The following is a 21,919-nucleotide window of genomic DNA, read 5'->3' as shown; positions in this document are numbered from 1 at the left end:
GGCCGTGTATTTACCCCAGCGCTTAGAACAGTGCTTACCACCCCGCCCTACCTCCTTCCCCTCCCCACAGCACCTGTATATATGTCTGTACAGATTTATTACTCTATTTTACTTGTACATATTTACTATTCTATTTATTTTATTTTGTTAATATGTGTTGCTTTGTCTGCACAGATTTATTACTCTATTTATTTTACTTGTACATATTTACTATTCTATTTATTTTATTTTGTTAATATGTGTTGTTTTGTCGTCTGGCTCCCCCTTCTAGACTGTGGGCCCGCTGTTGGGTAGGGACCGTCTCTGTATGTTGCCAACTTGGACTTCCCAAGCGCTTAGTCCAGGGCTCTGCACACTTTCATTCATTCATTCATTCAATCGTATTTATTGAGCGCTTACTGTGCGCAGAGCACTGGACTAAGCGCTTGGAAAGTACAATTCGGCAACTGATAGAGACAATCCCTACCCAACAATGGGCTCGCAGTCTAGAAGGGGGAGACAGACAACAAAACAAAACAAGTACACAGGCATCAATAGCATCAAAATAAATAGAATTATAGATATATACACTCCCACCCTCTCTACGACTGGGAGCTCACTGTGGGCAGGGAATGTGTCTGTTGTTGCATTGTGCTCTCCCAAGTGCTTAGCACAGCGGGTGAGGTAAACTTGCTCAAGGTCACTCAAGTGCACACAATAAGCACTCAATAAATACAATTGAATGAATGAATGAACAGTACGTCGCACATAATAAGCGCTTAACAAATACCATTATTATTATTATTAAAGATAGACATTAATCTACGTTCATTAATCCTTCCCTTCCCCACAGCACCTGTATATATGTGTATATGTTTGTACATATTTATTGCTCTATGTATTTATTTATTGTACTTGTACATATCTATTCTATTTATTTTATTTTGTTAGTATGTTTGGTTTTGTTCTCTGTCTCCCCCTGCTAGACTGTGAGCCCACTGTTGGGTAGGGACCGTCTCTATATGTTGCCAACTTGTACTTCCCAAACGCTTAGTCCAGTGCTCTGCACACAGTAAGCTCTCAATAAATACGATTGATTGATTGATATTAACAAAATGGAATGAATGGGATATGTACAAGTAAAATAAATGGAGTAATAAATGTGTACAAACATATATACATATATACAGGTGCTTAACTATGTGCCCCTTCCTTCCTCTCCCCCTCATCCCCCTCTCCATCCCCCCATCTTACCTCCTTCCCTTCCCCACAGCACCTGTATATATGTGTATATGTTTGTGCATATTTATTGCTCTATTTGTTTATTTCTTTTACTTGTACATATCTATTCTATTTATTTTATTTTGTTAGTATGTTTGGTTTTGTTCTCTGTCTCCCCCTTTTAGACTGTGAGCCCACTATTGGGTAGGGGCCGTCTCTATATGTTGCCAACTTGTACTTCCCAAGCGCTTAGTCCAGTGCTCTGCACACAGTGAGCGCTCAGTAAGTACGACTGATTGATTGATTGATTGAGCCGGTTTCGCTCCCGCCCAATGGCCTCGCGGAGAGGCCCGAGTCGGCTCGGCAAGGCTCGGCGCGGCGCGAGCGGGCGCGCGGGCGGCGCCGCCGACCAATCAGGAGGCGAAGAACGGGCGCGAGCGGGCGCGCGGGCGGCGCCGCCGACCAATCAGGAGGCGAAGAACGGACGCGGCGCGAGCGGGCGGGCGGGCGGCACCGCCAACCAATCAGGAGGCGGAGAGCGGGCGCGAGGCGGAAGGCCACGCCCCCGAGGCAGTTGGAGGGGGCGGGGCTCCGGAAGGAGCCGGGGGCCCCCTTAAAGGGGACGTCGGGCCTCGCTCGGATGAGGCGGAGAAGCAGCGTGACTCAGTGGAAATCATCATAATAATAATAATGTTGGGATTTGTTAAGCGCCTACTATGTGCAATCAATCGTATTCATTGAGCGCTTACTAGGTGCAGAGCACTGTACTAAGCGCTTGGGAAGTCCAAGTTGGCAACATCTAGAGACAGTCCCAACCCAATCATCAATCGTATTTATTGAGCGCTTACTGTGTGCAGAGCACTAGACTAAGCGCTTGGGAAGTCCAAGTTGGCAACATCTAGAGACAGTCCCTAACCAACAGTGGACTCACAGTCTAGAAGGGGGAGAAAGAGAACAAAACCAAACATACTAACAAAATAAAATAAGTAGAATAGATAGGTACAAGTAAAATAAATAAATAAATAGAGTAATGAATATGTACAAACATATCCATCAGTCGTATTTATTGAGCACTTACTGTGTGCAGAGCACTGGACTAAGCGCTCGGGAAGTCCAAGTTGGCAACATATAGAGACAGTCCCTACCCAACAGTGGGCTCACAGTCTAGAAGGGGGAGACAAGAGAACAAAACCAAACATACTAACAAAATAAAATAAGTAGAATCATCATCATCATCATCAATCGTATTTATTGAGCGCTTACTGTGTGCAGAGCACTGTAGTAAGCGCTTGGGAAGTACAAGTTAGCAACATATAGAGACAGTCCCTACCCAACAGTGGGCTCGCAGTCTAAAAGGGGGAGACAGAGAACAAAACCAAAAATACTAACAAAATAAAATTAGTAGAATAGATATGTACAAGTAAAATAAATAAATAGAGTAATAAATATGTACAAACATAATCAATCAATCGTATTTATTGAGTGCTTACTGTGTGCAGAGCACTGGACTAAGCAGTTGGGAAGTACAAGTTGCCAACATATAAAGACAGTCCCTATTCAACAGTGGGCTCACAGTCTAAAAGGGGGAGACAGAACAAAATCCAACATACTAACCAAATAAAATAAGTAGAATAGCTATGTACAAGTAAAATAAATACATAAATAGAGTAATAAATATGTACAAACATATATACATATATACAGGTGCTGTGGGGAAGGGAAGGAGGTAAGATGGGGATGGAGGGGGGGCGAGGGGGAGAGGAAGGAAGGGGTGCAAGGCACTGTTCTAAGCGCTGGGGTAGATACAAGGTAATCAGGTTGGCCCACGTGGGACTCTCAGTCTTCATCCCCATTTTACAGATGAGGGAACTGAGGCACAGAGAAATGAAGTGACTTGCCCAAAGCCACACAGCTGACAAGTGGCAGAGCAGGGACTTGAACCCACGACCTCTGACTCCAAAGCCTGGGCTCTTTCCACTGAGCCACGCTGCACCGGCTTTGGAGTCAGAGGTCGTGGGTTCAAATCCCGACTCTGCCAATTACCGGCTGTGTGACTTTGGGCAAGTCACTTCACTTCTCTGGGCCTCAGTTCCCTCATCTGGAAAATGGGGATGAATAATAATAATAATAATGATAGCATTTATTAAGCACTTACAATGTGCAAAGCACTGTTCTAAGCGCTGGGGAGGTTACAAGGTGATCAAGTTGACTGGGAAGCTCCCCGTGGGACAACCTGATCACCTTGTAACCTCCCCAGCGCTTAGAACAATGTTTTACACATAGTAAGTGCTTAATAAATGCCATTATTATAATTACAACCTGATCACCATGTAACCTCCCCAGTGCTTTGCCCATAGTAAGCGCTTAATAAATACCATCATCATCATTATTATTATTATTATTATTAACTTCTCTGTGCCTCAGTTCCCTCATCTGTAAAATGGGGGTTAAGAGTGTGAGCCCGCCATGGGACAGCCTGATCACCATGTAACCTCCGCAGCGCTTAGAACAGTGCTTTGCACATAGTAAGCGCTTAATAAATGCTATCATGAGCCCTTCTAGATTGTGAGTCCTTTCAGACTGTGAGCCCACTGTTGGGTAGGGACCGTCTCTATATGTTGCCAATTTGTACTTCCCAAGCGCTTAGTCCAGTGCTCTGCACACAGTAAGCACTCAATAAATACGATTGATTGATTGATTATTATTCCCCCGGGGGCGGGCACCGGGGCAGGCCATTGGGGCATTGAATGCTGCAGGGGTTGGAGCCCGAATTTGAACTTGCCACCTCGGTTAAAGCGGGGCGTCGAGGCTCGCTGGGCTGATAGGGGGCGGGGCTCCAGATAATAATAATAATGATAGCATTTATTAAGCACTTACTATGTGCAAAGCACTGTTCTAAGCACTGAGGAGGTTACACGGTGATCAGGTTGTCCCACGGGGGGCTCACAGTCTTCATCCCCATTTTGCAGATGAGGTAACTGAGGCCCAGAGAAGTTGTGACTTGCCCAAATAACTTCTATTATAATAATTCTATTATTAACTATATAGTATATAATTCCATTAACTTCTGTTATAATAATAATAATGATGGCATTTATTAAGCGCTTACTATGTGCAAAGCACTGTTCTAAGCGCTGGGGAGGTTACAAGCTGATCAGGTTGCACACAGTAAGCACTCAATAAATACGATTGAATGAATGAATGAATCAGGTTGTCCCACGGTGGGGGGTGGGGGGGGAGCCTCAGTCTTCATCCCCATTTTACAGATGAGGGAACTGAGGCCCAGAGAATAATAATAATAATAGCATTTATTAAGCGCTTACTATGTGCAAAGTACTGTTCTAAGCACTAGGGAGGTTACAAGATGATCAGGTTGTCCCACGCGGGCTCACAGTCTTCATCCCCATTTTTACAGATGGGGTAACTGAGGCACAGAGAAGTTAAGTGACTTGCCCAAAGGCACACAGCTGACAGTTGGTGGAGCCGGAATTTGAACCCATGACCTCTGACTCCAAAGCCCAGGCTCTTTCCACTGAGCCATGAGAAAAGTGAAGTGACTTACCCAAAGTCACACAGCTGACAATTGGCAGAGGCGGGATTTGAACCCATAATAATAATAATAACGATGGCATTTATTAAGCGCTTACTATGTGCAAAGCACTGTTCTAAGCACTGGGGAGGTTACAAGGTGATCAGGTTGTCCCAGAGGGGGCTCACAGTCTTCATCCTCGTTTTACAGATGAGGTAACTGAGGCCAAGAGAAGTGAAGTGACTTGCCCAAAGTCACCCAGCTGACAACTGGCGGAGGCGGGATTTGAACCCATAATAATAATAATAATAATGATGGTATTTCTTAAGCGCTTACTATGTGCAAAAGCACTGTTCTAAGTGCTGGGGAGGTTACAAGGTGATCAGGTTCTTCTAGACTGTGAGCTCACTGTTGGGTAGGGACTGTCTCTATATGTTGCCAACTTGTACATCCCAAGCGCTTAATACAGTGCTCTGCACACAGTAAGCGCTCAATAAATACGATTGATTGATTGATTGATCAGGTTGTCCCACGGGGGGCTCACAATCTTAATCCCCATTTGACAGATGAGGGAACTGAGGCCCAGAGAAGTGAAGTGACTTGCCCAAAGTCACGCAGCTGACAATTGGCGGAGTCGGGATTTGAACCCATAATAATAATAATAATAATGATGGTATTTGTCAAGCGCTTACTATGTGCAAAACGCTGTTCTAAGCGCTGGGGAGGTTACAAGGTGATCAGGTTGTCCCACGGGGGGCTCACAATCTTAATCCCCATTTGACAGATGAGGGAACTGAGGCCCAGAGAAGTGAAGTGACAACTAATAAATAACTAATAATGGCATTTGTTCGAAGCGCTGGGGAGGTTACAAGATGATCAGGTTGTCCCACGGGGGGCTCCCAGTCTTCATCCCCAGTTTCCAGATGAGGGAACTGAGGCCCAGAGAAGTGAAGTGACTGGCCCAAAGTCACCCACCTGACAGAGAAGCTGCGTGGCTCGGTGGAAAGAGCCCGGGCTTTGGAGTCAGAGGCCGTGGGTTCAGATCCCGGCTCCGCCAATTAGCTGTGTGACTTGGGGCAAGTCACTTCACTTCTCTGGGCCTCAGTTACCCCGTCTGTCAAATGGGGATTAAGACTGTGAGCCCCCCGTGGGACAACCTGATCACCTCGTAATTTCCCCAGCGCTTAGAACAGTGCTTTGCACATAGTAAGCGCTTAATAACTGTCATTATTATTATCCTGTATATATGTATATATGTTTGTACATATTTATTACTCTATTTATTTATTTATTTATTTTACTTGTACACATCTATTCTATTTATTTTATTTTGTTAGTATGTTTGGTTTTGTTCTCTGTCTCCCCCTTTTAGACTGTGAGCCCACTGTTGGGTAGGGACTGTCTCTATATGTTGCCAACTTGTACTTCCCAAGCGCTTAGTCCAGTGCTCTGCACACAGTAAGCGCTCAATAAATACGATTGATTGATTGATTGATTGAGAGAAGCAGCGTGGCTCAGTGGGATAGAGCCCGGGCTTTGGAGTCAGAGATCACGGGTTCAAATCCCGGCTCTGCCAATTGTCAGCTGTGTGACTTTGGGCAAGTCACTTCACTTCTCTGTGCCTCAGTTAACTCATCTGTAAAATGGGGATTAAGACTGTGAGCCCTCTGTGGGAGAACCCGATCACCTTGTAACCTCCCCAGCGCTTAGAACAGTGCTTTGCACATAGTAAGCACTTAATAAATGCCATCATCATCATCATTATTATTATTATTATTATATTCTCTGGGCCTCAGTTCCCTCATGTGGAAAATGGGGATTAAGGCTGTGAGCCCCCCGTGGGTCAACCTGATCACCTTGTGACCTCCCCAGCGCCTAGAACGGTGCTTTTCACATAGTAAGTGCTTAATAAATGCCGTTCTTACTATTATTATTATTAATTGGGTGGAGACGGAATTTGAACCCACGACAGTCAGCGCTCAATAAATACGATTGATTGATTGATTGATTGCAAGGTGGCTCTGTTGAAAACAGCCGTTTTCCACCTTGGTCCTGACAGTGTGACAGCAGTTACTTGAGGCGGAAGAAGAGATATTAATAATAATGATAATAATGCTGATGCTTGTTGAGCGCTTACTATGTGCCGAGCACTGTTCTAAGCGCTGGGAGCTCACCTCCTCCAGGAGGCCTTCCCAGACTGAGCCCCTTCCTTCCTCTCCCCCTCGCCCCCCTCTCCATCCCCCCATCTTACCTCCTTCCCTTCCCCACAGCACCTGTATGTATGTTTGTGCATATTTATTACTCTATTTATTTTACTTGTACACATCTATTCTATTAATTTTACTTTGTTAGTCTGCTTGGTTTTGTTCTCTGTCTCGCCCTTTTAGACTGTGAGCCCACTGTTGGGTAGGGACTGTCTCTATATGTTGCCAACTTGTACTTCCCAAGCGCTTAGTCCAGTGGTCTGCACACAGTAAGTGCTAAATAAATACGATTGATTGATTGATTGATTGAGAGAAGCAGCGTGGCTCAGTGGGATAGAGCCCGGGCTTTGGAGTCAGAGATCACGGGTACAAATCCCGGCTCCGCCAGTTGTCAGCTGTGTGACTTTGGGCAAGTCACTTCACTTCTCTGTGCCTCAGTTAACTCATCTGTAAAATGGGGATTAGGACTGTGAGCCCTCTGTGGGACAACCCAATCCCCTTGTAACCTCCCCAGCGCTTAGAACAGTGCTTTGCATATAGTAAGCGCTTAATAAATGCCATCATCATTATTATTATTATATTCTCTTGGCCTCAGTTCCCTCATGTGGAAAATGGGGATTAAGGCTGTGAGCCCCCCGTGGGACAACCTGATCACCTTGTGACCTCCCCAGCGCCTGGAACGGTGCTTTGCACATAGTAAGCGCTTAATAAGTGCAGTTATTATTATTATCATTAATTGGGCGGAGGCAGGATTTGAACCCACGACAGTCAGCGCTCAATAAATACGATTGATTGATTGCAAGGTGGCTCTGTTGAAAACAGCCGTTTTCCACCTTGGTCCTGACAGTGTGACAGCAGTTACTTGAGGTGGAAGAAGAGATATTAATAATAATGATAATAACGCTGATGCTTGTTGAGCGCTTACTATGTGCCGAGCACTGTTCTAAGCGCTGGGAGCTCACCTCCTCCAGGAGGCCTTCCCAGACTGAGCCCCTTCCTTCCTCTCCCCCTCGTCCCCCTCTCCATCCCCCCATCTTACCTCCTTCCCTTCCCCACAGCAGCTGTATGTATGTTTGTACATATTTATTACTCAATTTATTTATTTTACTTGTACATATCTATTCTATTTATTTTACTTTGTTAGTATGTTTGGTTTTGTTCTCTGTCTCCCCCTTTTAGACTGTGAGCCCACTGTTGGGTAGGGACCGTCTCTATATGTTACCAACTTGTACTTCCCAAGCGCTTAGTACAGTGCTCTGCACACAGTAAGCGCTAAATAAATACGATTGATTGATTGATTGATTGATTGATTGAGAGAAGCACCGTGGCTCAGTGGGATAGAGCCCGGGCTTTGGAGTCAGAGATCACGGGTTCAAATCCCGGCTCCGCCAATTGTCAGCTGTGTGACTTCGGGCAAGTCACTTCACTTCTCTGGGCCTCAGTTAACTCATCTGTAAAGTGGGGATTAAGACTGTGAGCCCTCTGTGGGAGAACCCGATCACCTTGTAACCTCCCCAGCGCTTAGAACAGTGCTTTGCATATAGTAAGCGCTTAATAAATGCCATCATCATTATTATTATTATATTCTCTGGGCCTCAGTTCCCTCATGTGGAAAATGGGGATTAAGGCTGTGAGCCCCCCGTGGGCCAACCTGATCACCTTGTGACCTCCCCAGCGCCTAGAACGGTGCTTTGCACATAGTAAACGCTTAATAAATTATTATTATTAATAATTGGGCGGAGGCGGGATTTGAACCCACGACTTCTGACTCCAAAGGCCGGGTTCTTTCCGGGAAGGAGGGGCTCCGGGGAGGCGGGTGGGCGGGGCCCGGAGTTGAACCTGCCGCCGCCGCGGTGAAACGGGGACGTCGAGGCAGGCTCGGCCCATCCGGCCCCGCACAATGTGACCGGCGGCCAAGACAGCGCCGGAGGCAGCACCGCCCACAGCTGCACGCGGTAAGCGCTCAATAAATACGATTGATGGATGGATGGATTGATTGATGGATTGATTGATGGATTGATTGATTGACAGCGGGCCTTAGCCGGCAAGGAGCTGTAAGTCTCTCGTTCATTCCGTCCTACTTAGGAGCCCGTGCTGGGGTAGGGACCGTCTCCCTCTGGACTTCCCAGGCGCTCAGTCCAGTGCTGTGCACGCAGTAAGCGCTCAGTGAGGACGATCGAATGAATGAATCAATCAATCAATCGTATTTATTGAGCGCTTACTATGTGCAGAGCACTGTACTAAGCGCTTGGGAAGTACAAATTGGCATCACATAGAGACAGTCCCTACCCAACAGTGGGCTCACAGTCTAAAAGAAAATGAATGAAAAAGAAAAAATGAAGAAAAAGAAAAGAAAAGAAAATGAATGAAAATGTATTTATTTTATTTTGTTAGTATGTTTGGTTTTGTTCTCTGTCTCCCCTTTCTAGACCGTGAGCCCGCTGTTGGGTAGGGACCGTCTCTATGTGTTGCCAGCTTGTACTTCCCAAGCGCTTAGTCCAGTGCTCTGCACCCAGTAAGCGCTCAATAAATACGATTGATTGATTGATTGATTGATGTCTCCCCCTTCTAGACTGTGAGCCCGTTGTTGGGTAGGGACCGTCTCCATGTTGCCAGCTTGTGCTTCCCAAGCGCCTAGTCCAGTGCTGTGCACACAGTGAGCGCTCAATAAATACGATTGATTGAATGAATGATTTCTGGCCCTTAGCGAGGAGGCTTTTGAAGGCCCGGAGCGGGGGAGGGGGGGGCACCCGGGGCTGCGGATCGGTGGCGGGAGGCCGAGCCCCGGCTGCTGGAAAATGATGCAACCCCCCGGAGCCGAATCGTCAGCCCCGCGCGCAGTCGTTCATTCAATCGTCAGCATCATCATCAATCGTATTTATTGAGCGCTCACTGTGTGCAGAGCACTGGACTAAGCGCTTGGGAAGTCCAAGTCGGCAACATAGAGAGACGGTCCCTACCCAACAGTGGGCTCACAGTCTAAAAGGGGGAGACAGAGAACGAAACCAAACATACTAACAAAATAAAATCAATCAATCAATCAATCATATTTATTGAGCGCTTACTATGTGCAGAGCACTGTACTAAGCACTTGGGAAGTACAAATTGGCAACATATAGAGACAGTCCCTACCCAACATTGGGCTCACAGCCTAAAAAGGGGAGACAGAGAACAAAACCAAACATACTAACAAAATAAAATAAATATAATAGATATGTACGAGTAAAATAAATAGAGTAATAAATATGTACTAACATACATACATATATACAGGTGCTGTGGGGAAGGGAAGGAGGTAAGGTGGGGGGATGGAGAGGGGGGCGAGGGGGAGAGGAAGGAAGGGGCTCTGCCTGGGAAGGCCTCTTGGAGGAGGTGAGCTCTCAGTAGGGCCTTGAAGGGAGGAAGAGACTGAACCCTGACTGTGGGCAGAGCACTGTAATAATAATAATAATGGCATTTACTAAGCGCTTACTATGTGCAAAGCACCATTCTAAGCGCTGGCGAGGTTACGAGGTGATCAGGTTGCCCCACGGGGGGCTCACAGTCTTCATCCTCATTTTCCAGATGAGGGAACTGAGGCACGGAGAAGTTAAGTGACTTGCCCCAAGTCACACAACTAAGTGGCGGAGCCGGGATTTGTACCCATGACCTCTGACTCCAAAGCCCGGGCTCTTTCCACTGAGCCACGCATCAGACTTTTAATCTGAGGGGCCAGGGTTCAAGTCCCTGTTCGGGCGTGATGCATTTTGCAATCTACATTTATTTCAGCACTTAGAACAGTGCTTTGCACATAGTAAGCGCTTAACAAATACCATTATTATTATTATTATTATTATTATAATGATGATGGTATTTGTTAGGCACTCACTCCGTGCCGAGCACTGTTCTAAGCGCTGGGGGAGATACGAGGTCATCAGGTTGTCCCACATGGGGCTCACAGTCTTCTTCCCCATTTTACAGATGAGGGGACTGAGGCACAGAGAAGTCAAGTGGCTTGCCCAAAGTCACACGGCTGATAGGTGGCAGAGTCGGGATTAGAACCGACGACCTTTGACTCCCAAGCCCGTGCTCTTTCCACTATGCCACGCTGCTAGACACTTGGGGAAGTACACTACAGCCATCAAGAGAGACAGTGCCTGCCCACATGGAGCTCACAGTCTGGAAAGGAGGCTTAAAAATGTCTACTTGACGTGTGCGTTGCTACAGATATTCAGCCAGGGCAGAGAATTCTCTCACTCATTCATTTATCCAGGGCAGCTTCTGCTTTCACCTTCCATTTCTGTTTCAGGAGGAAAAATGAGGATGAATTTGACTAGAGGCTGTCAATGGCCGGTGGGCTTTGTACTCACTCACCCGCTCAGTGGCTCACTCACTGACTCACTCGTTCATTCAGCTACCGGACATCTGTCTCCAGGGCTGCTTCCGTTTCCGCGTCCGATTTATGTTTTAGGTGGAAAAATAGTAAAACCCAAGATGATGAGTTTGATTAGAGGCTGCCAATGACCGGTGGGCTTTGTACTCTCCGTCTGTCAACAAGGAAATGATGTTGGAGTGACATCTTGCAAGCTTTCAAAGAAAAGCATTGTGCCCTTGCGGAAAGAGCACCAGACTGGTAGTCAGGGGACCAGGGTCTTCATTCTGGTTCCGCCACATGTCTGCTGTGTGACCGTGGACAAGTCACCTCGTTTCTCCTTACCTTACTTACCCCATCTGTAAAATGGGGCTGAACACTGTGAACCCCATATGGGATAGGGGCTGTGACCAACCTGATTAGCTTGTATTTACCCCAGCACTTAGCGCAGTGCCTGGCACATAGTAAAGATTTAACAAGTACCACATAATAATAATAATGCTGGCATTTGTTAAGCGCTTACTATGTGCGAAGCACTGTTCTAAGCACTGGGGGGGATACAAAGTGGTCAGGTTGTCCCATGTGGGGTTCACAGTCTTAATCCCCATTTTACAGATGAGGTAACTGAGGCTCAGAGAAGTTAAGTGACTTGCCCAAGGTCACACAGCAGACATGTGGCGGAGTCGGGATTCGAACCCATGACCTCTGACTCCAAAGCCCGTGCTCTTTCCACTGAGCCACGCTGCTTCACATACACGCACACAAAAATCTACTGTGTTCATTACTGGTCAAAGAGCAGCATGTTAATGGGCTCTAATCTCTCAGGATTATGCGCCCTCCAACTGACCCTTAAGCACTTTTGTGCCAACTAGACAACTTGTACAAATCTCATGCATCCTATTTCTTGTGCATTAACTCAGGCACATGTTCCCTTTTCCTTTTTCCTCGTGCTTATAAATTATATTATTATTGTAAAAATAATAGTAATAACTGTGGTATTTGTCAAATGCTTACTAAGAGCCAAGCACTGTACTGAGCACTGGGAAAGATACAAGATCATCAAGTCAGCCACAGTCCCTGTCCCACACGAAGCTCACAATCTAAATAGGAGGGAGAACAGGTATTTAATCTTCGTTTTACAGATGAGGAAACTGAGGCACAAAAAGTTAAGTGATTTGCCTGTGGTCACACAGCAGGCAAGTGGCAGAGCTGGAATTATCATAGCGTCTGTCTCCTCGGCCAGATCATGAACTCCTTGGGGGCAGGGATCAGGCCTAGTAACTCTACTGTACTCTCCTGAGGGCCTAGTACTGTGCTCAGCACAAAGTAGGCCCTCAGTCAATTAAGCAGTGGTATTTACTGAGCGCTCACTATGTGCAGAACACTATCCTAAGCCCTTGGGAGAGTACGGTACAAAAGAATTAGCAGACACGCCTCAATAGATCCCATTGTTCCACCATGCAAGGGATTGGAGTAGAAGTAGGAGTAGGAGTAGGAGTATGTTGCCAATTTGTACTTCCCAAGCGCTTAGTCCAGTGCTCTGCACATAGTAAGCGCTCAATAAATACGATTGATTGATGATGAATGATTCCAGGGGCTTGTCTTTTTAATGGAAACATTTTTGGGTAGAGTGAGATATTTAAAGGAAGTGAGAAGATCATTTCCTTGGCAGTGGTCTGGGCGTAGGAGGAGTAAGTGATGCCCAGTGGGGTGATGGGGTTGTGTGGCGTCCCAGGCTGGGAAGCGCGGCAGGGAAATGTCAGCACTCAGCACAGTGGAAAAATTGCTCCCAACGCAGCCACGGTTGCCTGGCTTCCAGGACGTCTCACTCTCCTCCTCCCCAGAAGAATTATTTACTAGACTTGGTGGAGGTTCAGAGGCTTGGGAGGGGCAGGCTCAATCTTCCCTCACCTGCTCAGCAGATGGAAAAGGTAATATTTGCCTTGATTTGATTTTAAAAATCATCACTAATGAGTCCCTTTCCCCATTCATTCTCCCTTCTGGCTCTCCTGAGTCCCACTGCCTGCCTGTCTCTCCTCTTTCTGATTCTGTACTTTAACCTACTATTTCCTGGCCAGTTTTGCTGTTTCACCAGTAACCACTGCTGAAATTTCAAAGGATTTGGCTCTGTTCTTTTCCAGTTGCCCAATACGGTCTGTCTTCCCCCGCATCCTCCCCACCCCTTCTCCACCGCCTGGGTGAGTTTAGTGCCGTGGTTTTGAAGACTGCTGAGACCTTTGTATTTCTCTGTGGGGATCATGTGTGAGACTGTGTGTGGGATTGGGGGTGCACATGTGTGGTGTGTATGGGTGATCTGTGTGAGTCTGAAGGTGTGTGGTGTGTGGCTGTATGTGCGGTGTGTTTCTGTATGTGTGCACATGTGTGTGTGTGTGTGCATGAGTGTGAGGGGTGTGTGTGTGTATTTATGTGTGTGTGCACATTCATTCAGTCGTATTTATTGAGCACTTACTGTGTGCAGCACACTGTACTGTGATGTGTGAGTTGGGTTGGTGTGTGTGTTTGTTTCTGCATGTTCTGCATTCACACAGTTGGTTTTTCTCCAATTCTGTTTTCTTTTTCCAAGCCTTCCCTCCCATCTCTATTGCCCTCTCTCTGGTTCCTTACCAAGATCAGCGGAGGTTAGTAGTGGGGCCCGAGACTTTGGTACCTTATCGAGACCAGCAAGAAGTCAGTAGTGGAGCCCATGCTTTTGCAAAGATAGAGGAACAGAATGGAATATTCCATGTCTCCATGTCTGTCTCTGCCACCTTCTTCTGGGAGGAGCCAGTTCTCTTACTCCGGTTTTCTTAGATGTCTGCTTCCAGGGAAGCGGAATAAGATGCTTCATGAGTTTCGGCCTGCGCACGTCTGGCCTCGGGTTCCCGGATTATTGAGATTAAGAGAAACGCATCACTAAGAGCATTCAGAGATGTTTGGGTTCAGGCTTCGCTCCGCTCCTTATCATTCCACTTCCATGGAGGGGTACTGAGCAACATTAATTGCTCAGTAAATCCGACCGATTAATTGAGAGCATCATCTTCTTCACCCTGCAGCTCCTTCTCCTCTACTTCCAGGCCATATGTGTGGTGAGGCGCTTACAGAAGATTTCAGAGAACTTGAATTCGGTTTTATTTTAGGAGTCCGGACTCGGTAGTACCTGTACTTTAACTTCGGTCCAAAAAGATTTTGCTGAAAGCCTTTGCTTCTTGCTTCTTTGGATGTTTCTCAAGAGAGAAGGGAGGGAGAGAAAGAGAAAGAGAGAAAGGGTTGGGGGTGGCCAGGGGGTGCTACCTCTGCTGAGCTCCACTCTGATTGGCACCACGTACATGGCCGCAGTCCAGGTGCAGGGTCACTTCAGCCTGGCACCCGGTCCGGTGCCCAAATAAGGGCCATTGTTGGCAAGGTTGTTACGGCAGCATAAATCCAGCCTTCATAGGCTCTTTCTGGACTTTTCATCTGAGGAACTGAGACTGTACAGTTCTCTAGACCATATGCTCCCTGTGGGCAGGGAACGTGTCTTCTGACTGTTATATTGCCCTTAGTATACAGCTGTGCACACAGTAAGCTCTCAGTACATACCATCGACTAATGGATTGATTGCTGTGCTCTTGCAGGCGCTCAGTAAGTGGCACTGCTGGATGGGCTCATGGATGAAACCAAATTTCCCTTGTTTCCTTGCAGGAGGAGGATAGGATGGTCTCCCACTCGGAACTGAGGGAACTCTTTGGCTCCGCAGATGCGGTTTGCTTTGACGTGGATAGCACCGTAATCAGGGAAGAAGGAATCGATGAACTGGCCAAGTTCTGCGGCGTTGGGGACGCCGTGTCCGAAATGTAAGAAGAGTCCAAACTGGGCTCCCCCCCCCCCCCCAAGCTCGGCAACAGCGTTTTAGAGCCTGGGGGGGGGGTCAAGGTCGGGCTTGGTAGGTGACTCTCGGGAGTGTGTGTGTTGGGGAGTCCTCTGGAAGAACTCCCCGCACCAGACGCACTCCAAGGGCCCCAGCTATAGCTGTAACACTGGGTTGCAGGCAGAGCTTCTCTCCGCTGGCTTTCCACTCACGGCTGTGGCAGCCTTGGGCGCCCCTTACTCAGACCGAGTGGGGCGGAGGCGGGAAGAGCCGCAGCCCCTAGAGCGCCTGTGGAGTTGCTCCCTTCTTTCCCCAGGTGCACTTCTCTTCCCCGCCACCCTCCACGCAGGTTCTCTGTCCCCAAGTCTCTTCTGCTGGGCCCACCAGAGAACGAATGAGATTCGCAGACCCCTGAGTGGCGGCCAGTGCCCACGCCGCCCCTTCGACCGTGGGGGTGTGGGGCGTGGGGCCGGGCTGGTCACCCCCCGGGGGGTGCCTGATGTCCAGTGTGTCTGCCGTAGGACGCGGAGAGCGATGGGCGGCTCGGTGCCGTTCAGAACCGCCCTGACCCAGCGATTGGCCCTGATCCAGCCTTCCAGGGACCAGGTGCAGAAACTGCTATCCGACAGCCCCCCACAGCTCACTCCCGGAATAAGGTGAGAGGAAGCCGGGCACCCAGCGGCTGGGCCCGGAGGAGAGGTTGGGCTAGTGCCTCGGCCGCGGCCCGGCCATCCTCAGCCGGCCCTGTGGAGCGTCCACCCGACGGCTGGATTCTCCGGGCCGAGGACGGGGTGATGGGAGCATCACCCCGGGCTCTGGAGAAGCGTCAGCCGCGCTTCCTTCCAACCTCGGGGACGAGAACGGGTCCGACCGGAACATCGGCCTCCCGTGGGCCCCCCCAGCCGCCCCACTCCCGATGCCGGATGAGCGTTCAGCGCCTCCCTCTGTCCCGCGGGACTCGAGGTGCCGCCGGGACGGCTTGGTTGTCTCTGTCGTAGGGAGCTGGTGGGCCACCTGCAGCAACACGGTGTCCAGGTCTTCCTGGTGTCCGGCGGGTTTCGAGGCATCGTGGAACACGTCGCTTCGCGGCTCGGTATCCCAGCCCACAATGTATTTGCCAACAGACTGAAGTTCTACTTCAATGGTAAGAATTCAGAGGGCAGGGCTCCCTTCTAGCCCCTGCCACCCTCTGGCCCCAGCTGGACTTCCTGGGGGCCCTGGGGCTCGGGGCCTGGGTCCTGCGGCAGGTGTTCGAATTTCAAGGGATCAGGGAGAACAATTGATGTTGTCTCTGTTCCATCTGGTGTGCTGCGGGGGTCTTGGATGAGTTTCCCCACCCCTGCTGTCCCCTCCCCAGCCACACAGGGCATTGACCCCAGGGACTCCAGGAGACCTGCCCTGGACTCCCCCGCTGCTCCCGCCTGGTCTGGCCCTCCAGGAAGGGTGGGGTCTCAGGGCCCGGGGCTCAGGGCTCCCTGGAGTCCTGCTAGGAGGGTGGGGTCCCTCAGGGCCTGGGGCTTGGAGCTGTCTGGAGGGGTGGGGTGGTGGCACCCACCTGCTGCCCTGCCCTGCTTCTCCTGGCTGGGCTCCAGACACCTGAGCCACAGGCCCCGAGACATAGACCCCCCCCCTCTCAGAGAGCGGGGGAGCGAGGGGGCCCCCGGTGCCATAGCTGCAACCTCTGAATAGCCCTCAGGCTCTTGGAAAAGCTGGCTCAGCTCAGCCTCGGGTCTGGGTGGCCTCTCTCGGGCCTCGTCTGGGTGGGAGTTCGCAGAGCACAAAGTTCACCCTTCCGAAATAGCTTAGCAACTTCAAGTTTACACGACACTTGAGGCTGGGGCGGCAGCTGGGTTCACAGGCTCTGCAGAAAGTCCCGTTTCAGGGTTTATCAGCAACTCAGGGCAGCCTATCACATTCAGCCGGGACGTAAAGGTTGAAACCCCGGGCCCGGACTCTGCTCCCTACTTGAGGACCGTCTGTCTGAGTCGGCCACGATGGCTCCTGGCACCTTGAGGCGCCATTTGGGCTGGGCCGAGGGCCTCCGCCCACACTTTGGCCCTGCTGTGGGGCAAGAAGAGGCTGGGGTCCTCGAAATTGCAGAAATGTCTCCACAGCCACCTGGGCGGCACCTTCTTGGCTGTGAACCATCTGGAAGGGAGGAGGGGGACGATGACTGGGACCCTGACCCCCCCAGACCGCGTTCTCGTGTTCCAGCGAGGTGGACGGGGGCCGAAGGAGGAGCTTCCCTCGGGGCGGGCGGCCCGATGGAGTCGTGGCCCCGAGCAGGAGGGAAGAGGGTCATCGAGGTAGCCCACGGTCAGGGCCGGTCTCGGCGGCCGCCCCGCCCCCACTCCCCGCCCCCGAGGTGTTGCTCGGACCTGCGGTTAGGTGATCAGTTCAGCTTTCTGAGTCCTCGGGCCCCAGACCCCGAGAGGCCTGGCTCCCTGGCCGGCGCCCGGCAGCCCCCCGCCCTCCCCACAAGAAAACGCCCATCGCGGGAGCGCAGAACTCACCGACCTTTCATTGCGTTGTGTCGTCCTCTCGAGGTGACTACGCCGGCTTTGACGAAACCCAGCCTACGGCAGAGTCCGGGGGAAAAGGCAAGGTCATCCATCTCTTGAAGGAGAAGTTTCACTTTAAGAAGGTGGTGATGGTGGGGGATGGAGTCACGGACATGGAAGCCTGCCCTCCGGCGGTAAGCTTGGGGCCCAGGGGGCCCTTTGGCTCCCCTCCCCTCCTCTCTGTTACCCTTGACTTGGCAAAGGCAAACCCAAACCCCCAGAATAACCCATCCTTCCTCAGTGGGTGTGTGTTTGTGTGGCGGGGGTGGGTGGGGGGTCTTCTGTGCAGGGGTGGAGGCCGCTAGCCCACCCTAGAGGAGGCCTCCGCCCGATCCCCCTCAATGCCTCGGAGTAGGGCGTGGGCCTGGGACCCAGTCGGGGTCCTTCCCCCACCCCGGCCACCGTTGTCAAGACCAAACTCACAGCGATGGCAAGGATCAACACACCCAAACACCTGGAAAGTTCAAATGGGCCCCATCACTTTGCTCTCCCAAGCCTCACCCTGCAGTTCTAACTCTCAACACTTAAGCTGCTACCCGAGGACAGTGTTCACGGTAGTGGATAGATCACGCGCCTGCGAGTTAGAAGGTCAGGGGTCCTAATCCCCACTCTGCCACTTGTCTGCTGTGTGACCTTGGGCAAGTCGCTTCACTTCTCTGTGCCATAGTTCTCTCATCTATAAGATGGGGATTGAGACTGTGACCCCCACATGGGACAGGGACGGTGTCCAACCCAATGTGGTCGTATCCACCCCAGCACTTAGTACAGTGTCTGGCACATAGTAAGCACTTAACAAATACCACAATTATCGTGTGTGTCTTGCTTCTGGAGTCCTCACCGAACAAGAGCTTTGCATACGGCAGGCGCCCAGTACCGTGCTCTGCATACAGTAAATACCACTGATGGCGATGATGATGATGATGACGATGGTGGTGGCGGTGGTAGTGATCTGGGCCCTGCCCACAGCCTGGCCCATTAGGCATCCCCCCTGCCTTACCCCGCTGGCAGGAGGGGATGGATTGGACAGAAAACACCCAGTTCTGACCTGACTAGCCCCGCCTGTCAGGAAGTGGCCTCAGAATCTTCACAGGCACCTCGGGGCAACCCAGTTGGCTAGGCCACGTGCCGAATCCGGGCCTCCCGGTGGGGGTCCAACGCTGGGGTCTGAGCCCGTACCTCCCACGAGGTCCGAGTCCAGGCCTTCCACCTGGAGTCTGAGTCCAGGGCTGGGGTCCACGGCCGTTGCGAGGTATCTCTCTGAAAACCAGAGGAGGCCTGGCCATCTTCACCCCGACCTGTAAATGATGGCGACAAAATCTCCTAAGTGTCTTTTAGGGTGTTTGGAAATCCCAAATTCCCCAAGTAACAGTGAAAGCAGGGACCACACTGTGGGGGTGAGGCCATGCAGAACTAGAACCGAGGCCCATCAGAATAAATTTCTAGTACAGTCTTTCCCAAGGCTCTGAGAAGAATCCATTGTCTTCGAGGAATGTATTTAGGTCTACCCTGTCGGATTTTTTGAGTGGCACCCCCTGAGGGAGGGGTTCCCCTCATGAAGACTTCTCCCCGACCCCAACTTCCAGATGAACCACTCCTACAGCTATCTTGGCTCACAAAGGAATTCATCTACTTATTCATTTGCAGTTGTTATTTGTATCTACTCACATGCTGTTTTGACCTTTGTAATAGAGACAGTTTATGTCTCTGACAGTAACTGTCAGAGACAGTTTATGCCTACTGTCTCTCTCCCAGACCCTATATCCCCCCTTCCCAAGGCCTCTGCCACCACACCACAAGTGCCGAGCCACCGACCCTGGGGAGGATGGGGGACGAGGGGGTGGAAAGCAGTAGAGAGGCCACGTGGGGTCAGAGGAGCCTGCTTTCCTGCCAACCCCGGCTGCTCCCTCAGAGGGATCCGGCTTTCGGGGATGGGGTTTCACCCCGGGGGTCGCCTTCCGACAACTCGGAGGGCTGCCGAGCTCGCTCGGAGCCCAGGGGAACCGGGGACGGTCCACCGCCCTCTGCTCCGCTCAGTCGACTCTTTTCTGCTTTCCCAGGATGCTTTCGTCGGCTTCGGCGGCAACGTGGTCAGGCAGCAAGTGAAGGAAAATGCCAAGTGGTTCATCACAGACTTTGTGGAACTCCTTAGAGAGCTGGAAAGGGGACGCCGGCCTTAATACACTTGAATCTATTCGGGGCCGCCCGCCAGAACTCAACTCTGTAGATTGATATCGTTTGCCTAAGCTCACCCGCGGCATTTTCTCTGTCGAAATGCGAGGCAGGCGCCTGCTTGTCTGGGGAAATCCTGGGTAGGGCTCCGAGCGGGCCCCTCTCCTCCCCTCCTTGGTGCTTCACGGGGGTTTTGCCCACCCATTCGGGCATTTTTCTAGGCCAAACTCCCCAGATCTTTTTGTAACTGCTGTTCTAGCCTTCCCCAAGGCTGGGAGTAAGATAAAGGTGTTTTCGCTCTGGTAGCTCTGGATTAAGTCAAAGGAAATCCCTCTTTTTCGCCAATACCCAACCTAGGTAAAGGATTGCCCATATCTGAAAATCCCAGTGCCCATAGGCGGCGGACCATTGAGCCGGGATGGTGGCCTTCCCAATGCTCCAGTTGTGTTTCTCCAACAAGGTGTTTCTGGCAACAATGCAGTAAGTGGCCCAAAAAGATTAAAACAACAGGAAGCGAAGAGTACGAATGCTACTGTCAAGTGAGACTCCCATGGCAACCACCATCACCTCAACTACTTCCATCACCTCCTCACCTCCATCGCTTCCCTCAGCACTGTCAACATCACCACCACTACCTCCACCACCATCATCATCATCTTCATCAACATCACCACCCTCACCTTCCTCTCCTCCATTAACATCACTATCGTCACCTTCCTCCATCACCATGACCACTACTACCTCCGTCACCACCATAAGCACTGGGTGAGCATCTACTCCCTGAACATCACAGTACCACGTACTGGGGAAACTGCAGAAAGGAGCAATCCCTGGCGAAATTTTGCTAGGAGGGACTGAACAATGGAGTAGGTGGCCTTTTGCCCCCATAGAAAGTTCATGGAAATGGTTCAAAAAGTCTCAACTCCAGAATAGCAGAACCCCAAACGAGAGCAGCACTGATCTTTAAAAACACTATCGTCAGATCAAAATAATTCTTAGAAACCCAAGTTAAAGGTCAGAAATATTTTACCCTTTTACAACTGAAACCATTCCTAACAAACGGCATTGATACCAAGTAGGCTTCAGACAAAGGCTTGAAAAGATGTGAAATTTACATTTCCTTTTGTTCTGAGCCAAGCCAGGGAAAAGGAAATAGCAGAAGACTCCATTTGATCACAAGCTCTTTGTGGGCAGGGAATGGACATATGTTGTAATAATAACCATAACTGTGATAACTGTTAAGCGCTTACTAGTGCCAAGCGTTGTACTAAGCGTTGGGGTAGATAAAGATCATCAGGTCTCACATGGGCTCCCCTTGTAAGTAGGAGGAACAACAGATGAGGAATCCGAGGCCCAGAGAAGCTAAATAATTTGCCCAAGGTCACACAGCAGGCAAGTGTCAGAGGCGGGATGGTACTTTCCCAGTGCTGCGCATAATAACAATAATTGTGGTATTAAGCACTTATTATGTGCCAGGCACTGTACGAAGTGCTGGGGTGGATAGAAGCAAATCGGGTTGGACACGGTCCCTGCTCCACAGGGGGCTCACACGCTCAATCCCCATTTTACTGAAGAAGTAACTGAGGCCCAGAGAAGTGAAGTGACTTGTCCAAGGTCACCCAGCAGACAAGTGGTGGAGGCAGATTAGAACTCAGGTCTTTCTGACTCCCGGGCCCGGGCTCTATTCCCTAGGCCACGCTGTTTCTCAATCCAATAGGCATCCAGCCCAGGACCGGGCAGGCATAGGCTGCCACCCAGTAAACACCGTCACGACAGCTACTCCTGAACACAGTTGATTTCTGCCCTTTGCTAGGGAGGTAGGAAGGCGGGATGGCGAAGCAGGAGGCAGCAACACACAGAGACTTTGCTGGAGGCCATTTCGAGTTTCCCAATTCGAAATCACTTGGAAAATGAGGGGTTGTAATTTAGCCGCCAAAATCCAGAGAGAGAAGTTCGGCGGCCCTGGAAGAGAGACCCAGGATGCAAATTTGGCAGCGCTTCTGCGAGGACGGAAATAGCTAAGCGGCCCAAGCGGGTTGGCAATCAGCCCCGGCTCCC

The 21,919-nt window shown here is 50.2% G+C and overlaps 1 protein-coding gene across 2 annotated transcripts; it reads left to right on the top strand.

Moving 5' to 3' along the window:
• Nucleotides 1–8,796: 8,796 nt before the first annotated feature.
• Nucleotides 8,797–21,042, top strand: PSPH (phosphoserine phosphatase). 2 transcript variants are annotated; one of them, XM_038759896.1, is made up of 6 exons: nt 8,797–8,888; nt 14,966–15,117; nt 15,653–15,787; nt 16,130–16,275; nt 17,678–17,826; nt 19,750–21,042. In XM_038759896.1, exons 2-6 carry the CDS (start codon nt 14,978–14,980, stop codon nt 19,867–19,869), a joined length of 690 nt encoding a protein of 229 aa, XP_038615824.1. In that variant the 5' UTR covers nt 8,797–8,888; nt 14,966–14,977; the 3' UTR covers nt 19,870–21,042. The 2 variants fall into 2 exon arrangements, with proteins under 2 accessions (XP_038615824.1, XP_038615823.1); XM_038759895.1 differs by lacking the exon at nt 8,797–8,888 and adding an exon at nt 14,351–14,370.
• The last annotated feature ends 877 nt before the right edge of the window (nt 21,043–21,919 follow it).

Source organism: Tachyglossus aculeatus, chromosome 17, assembly GCF_015852505.1.
Source record: "Tachyglossus aculeatus isolate mTacAcu1 chromosome 17, mTacAcu1.pri, whole genome shotgun sequence".
NCBI lineage: Eukaryota > Metazoa > Chordata > Mammalia > Monotremata > Tachyglossidae > Tachyglossus > Tachyglossus aculeatus.
The sequence above is the reverse complement of the archived record's forward strand: the minus strand, read 5'-3'. Positions and strand labels throughout refer to the sequence as shown.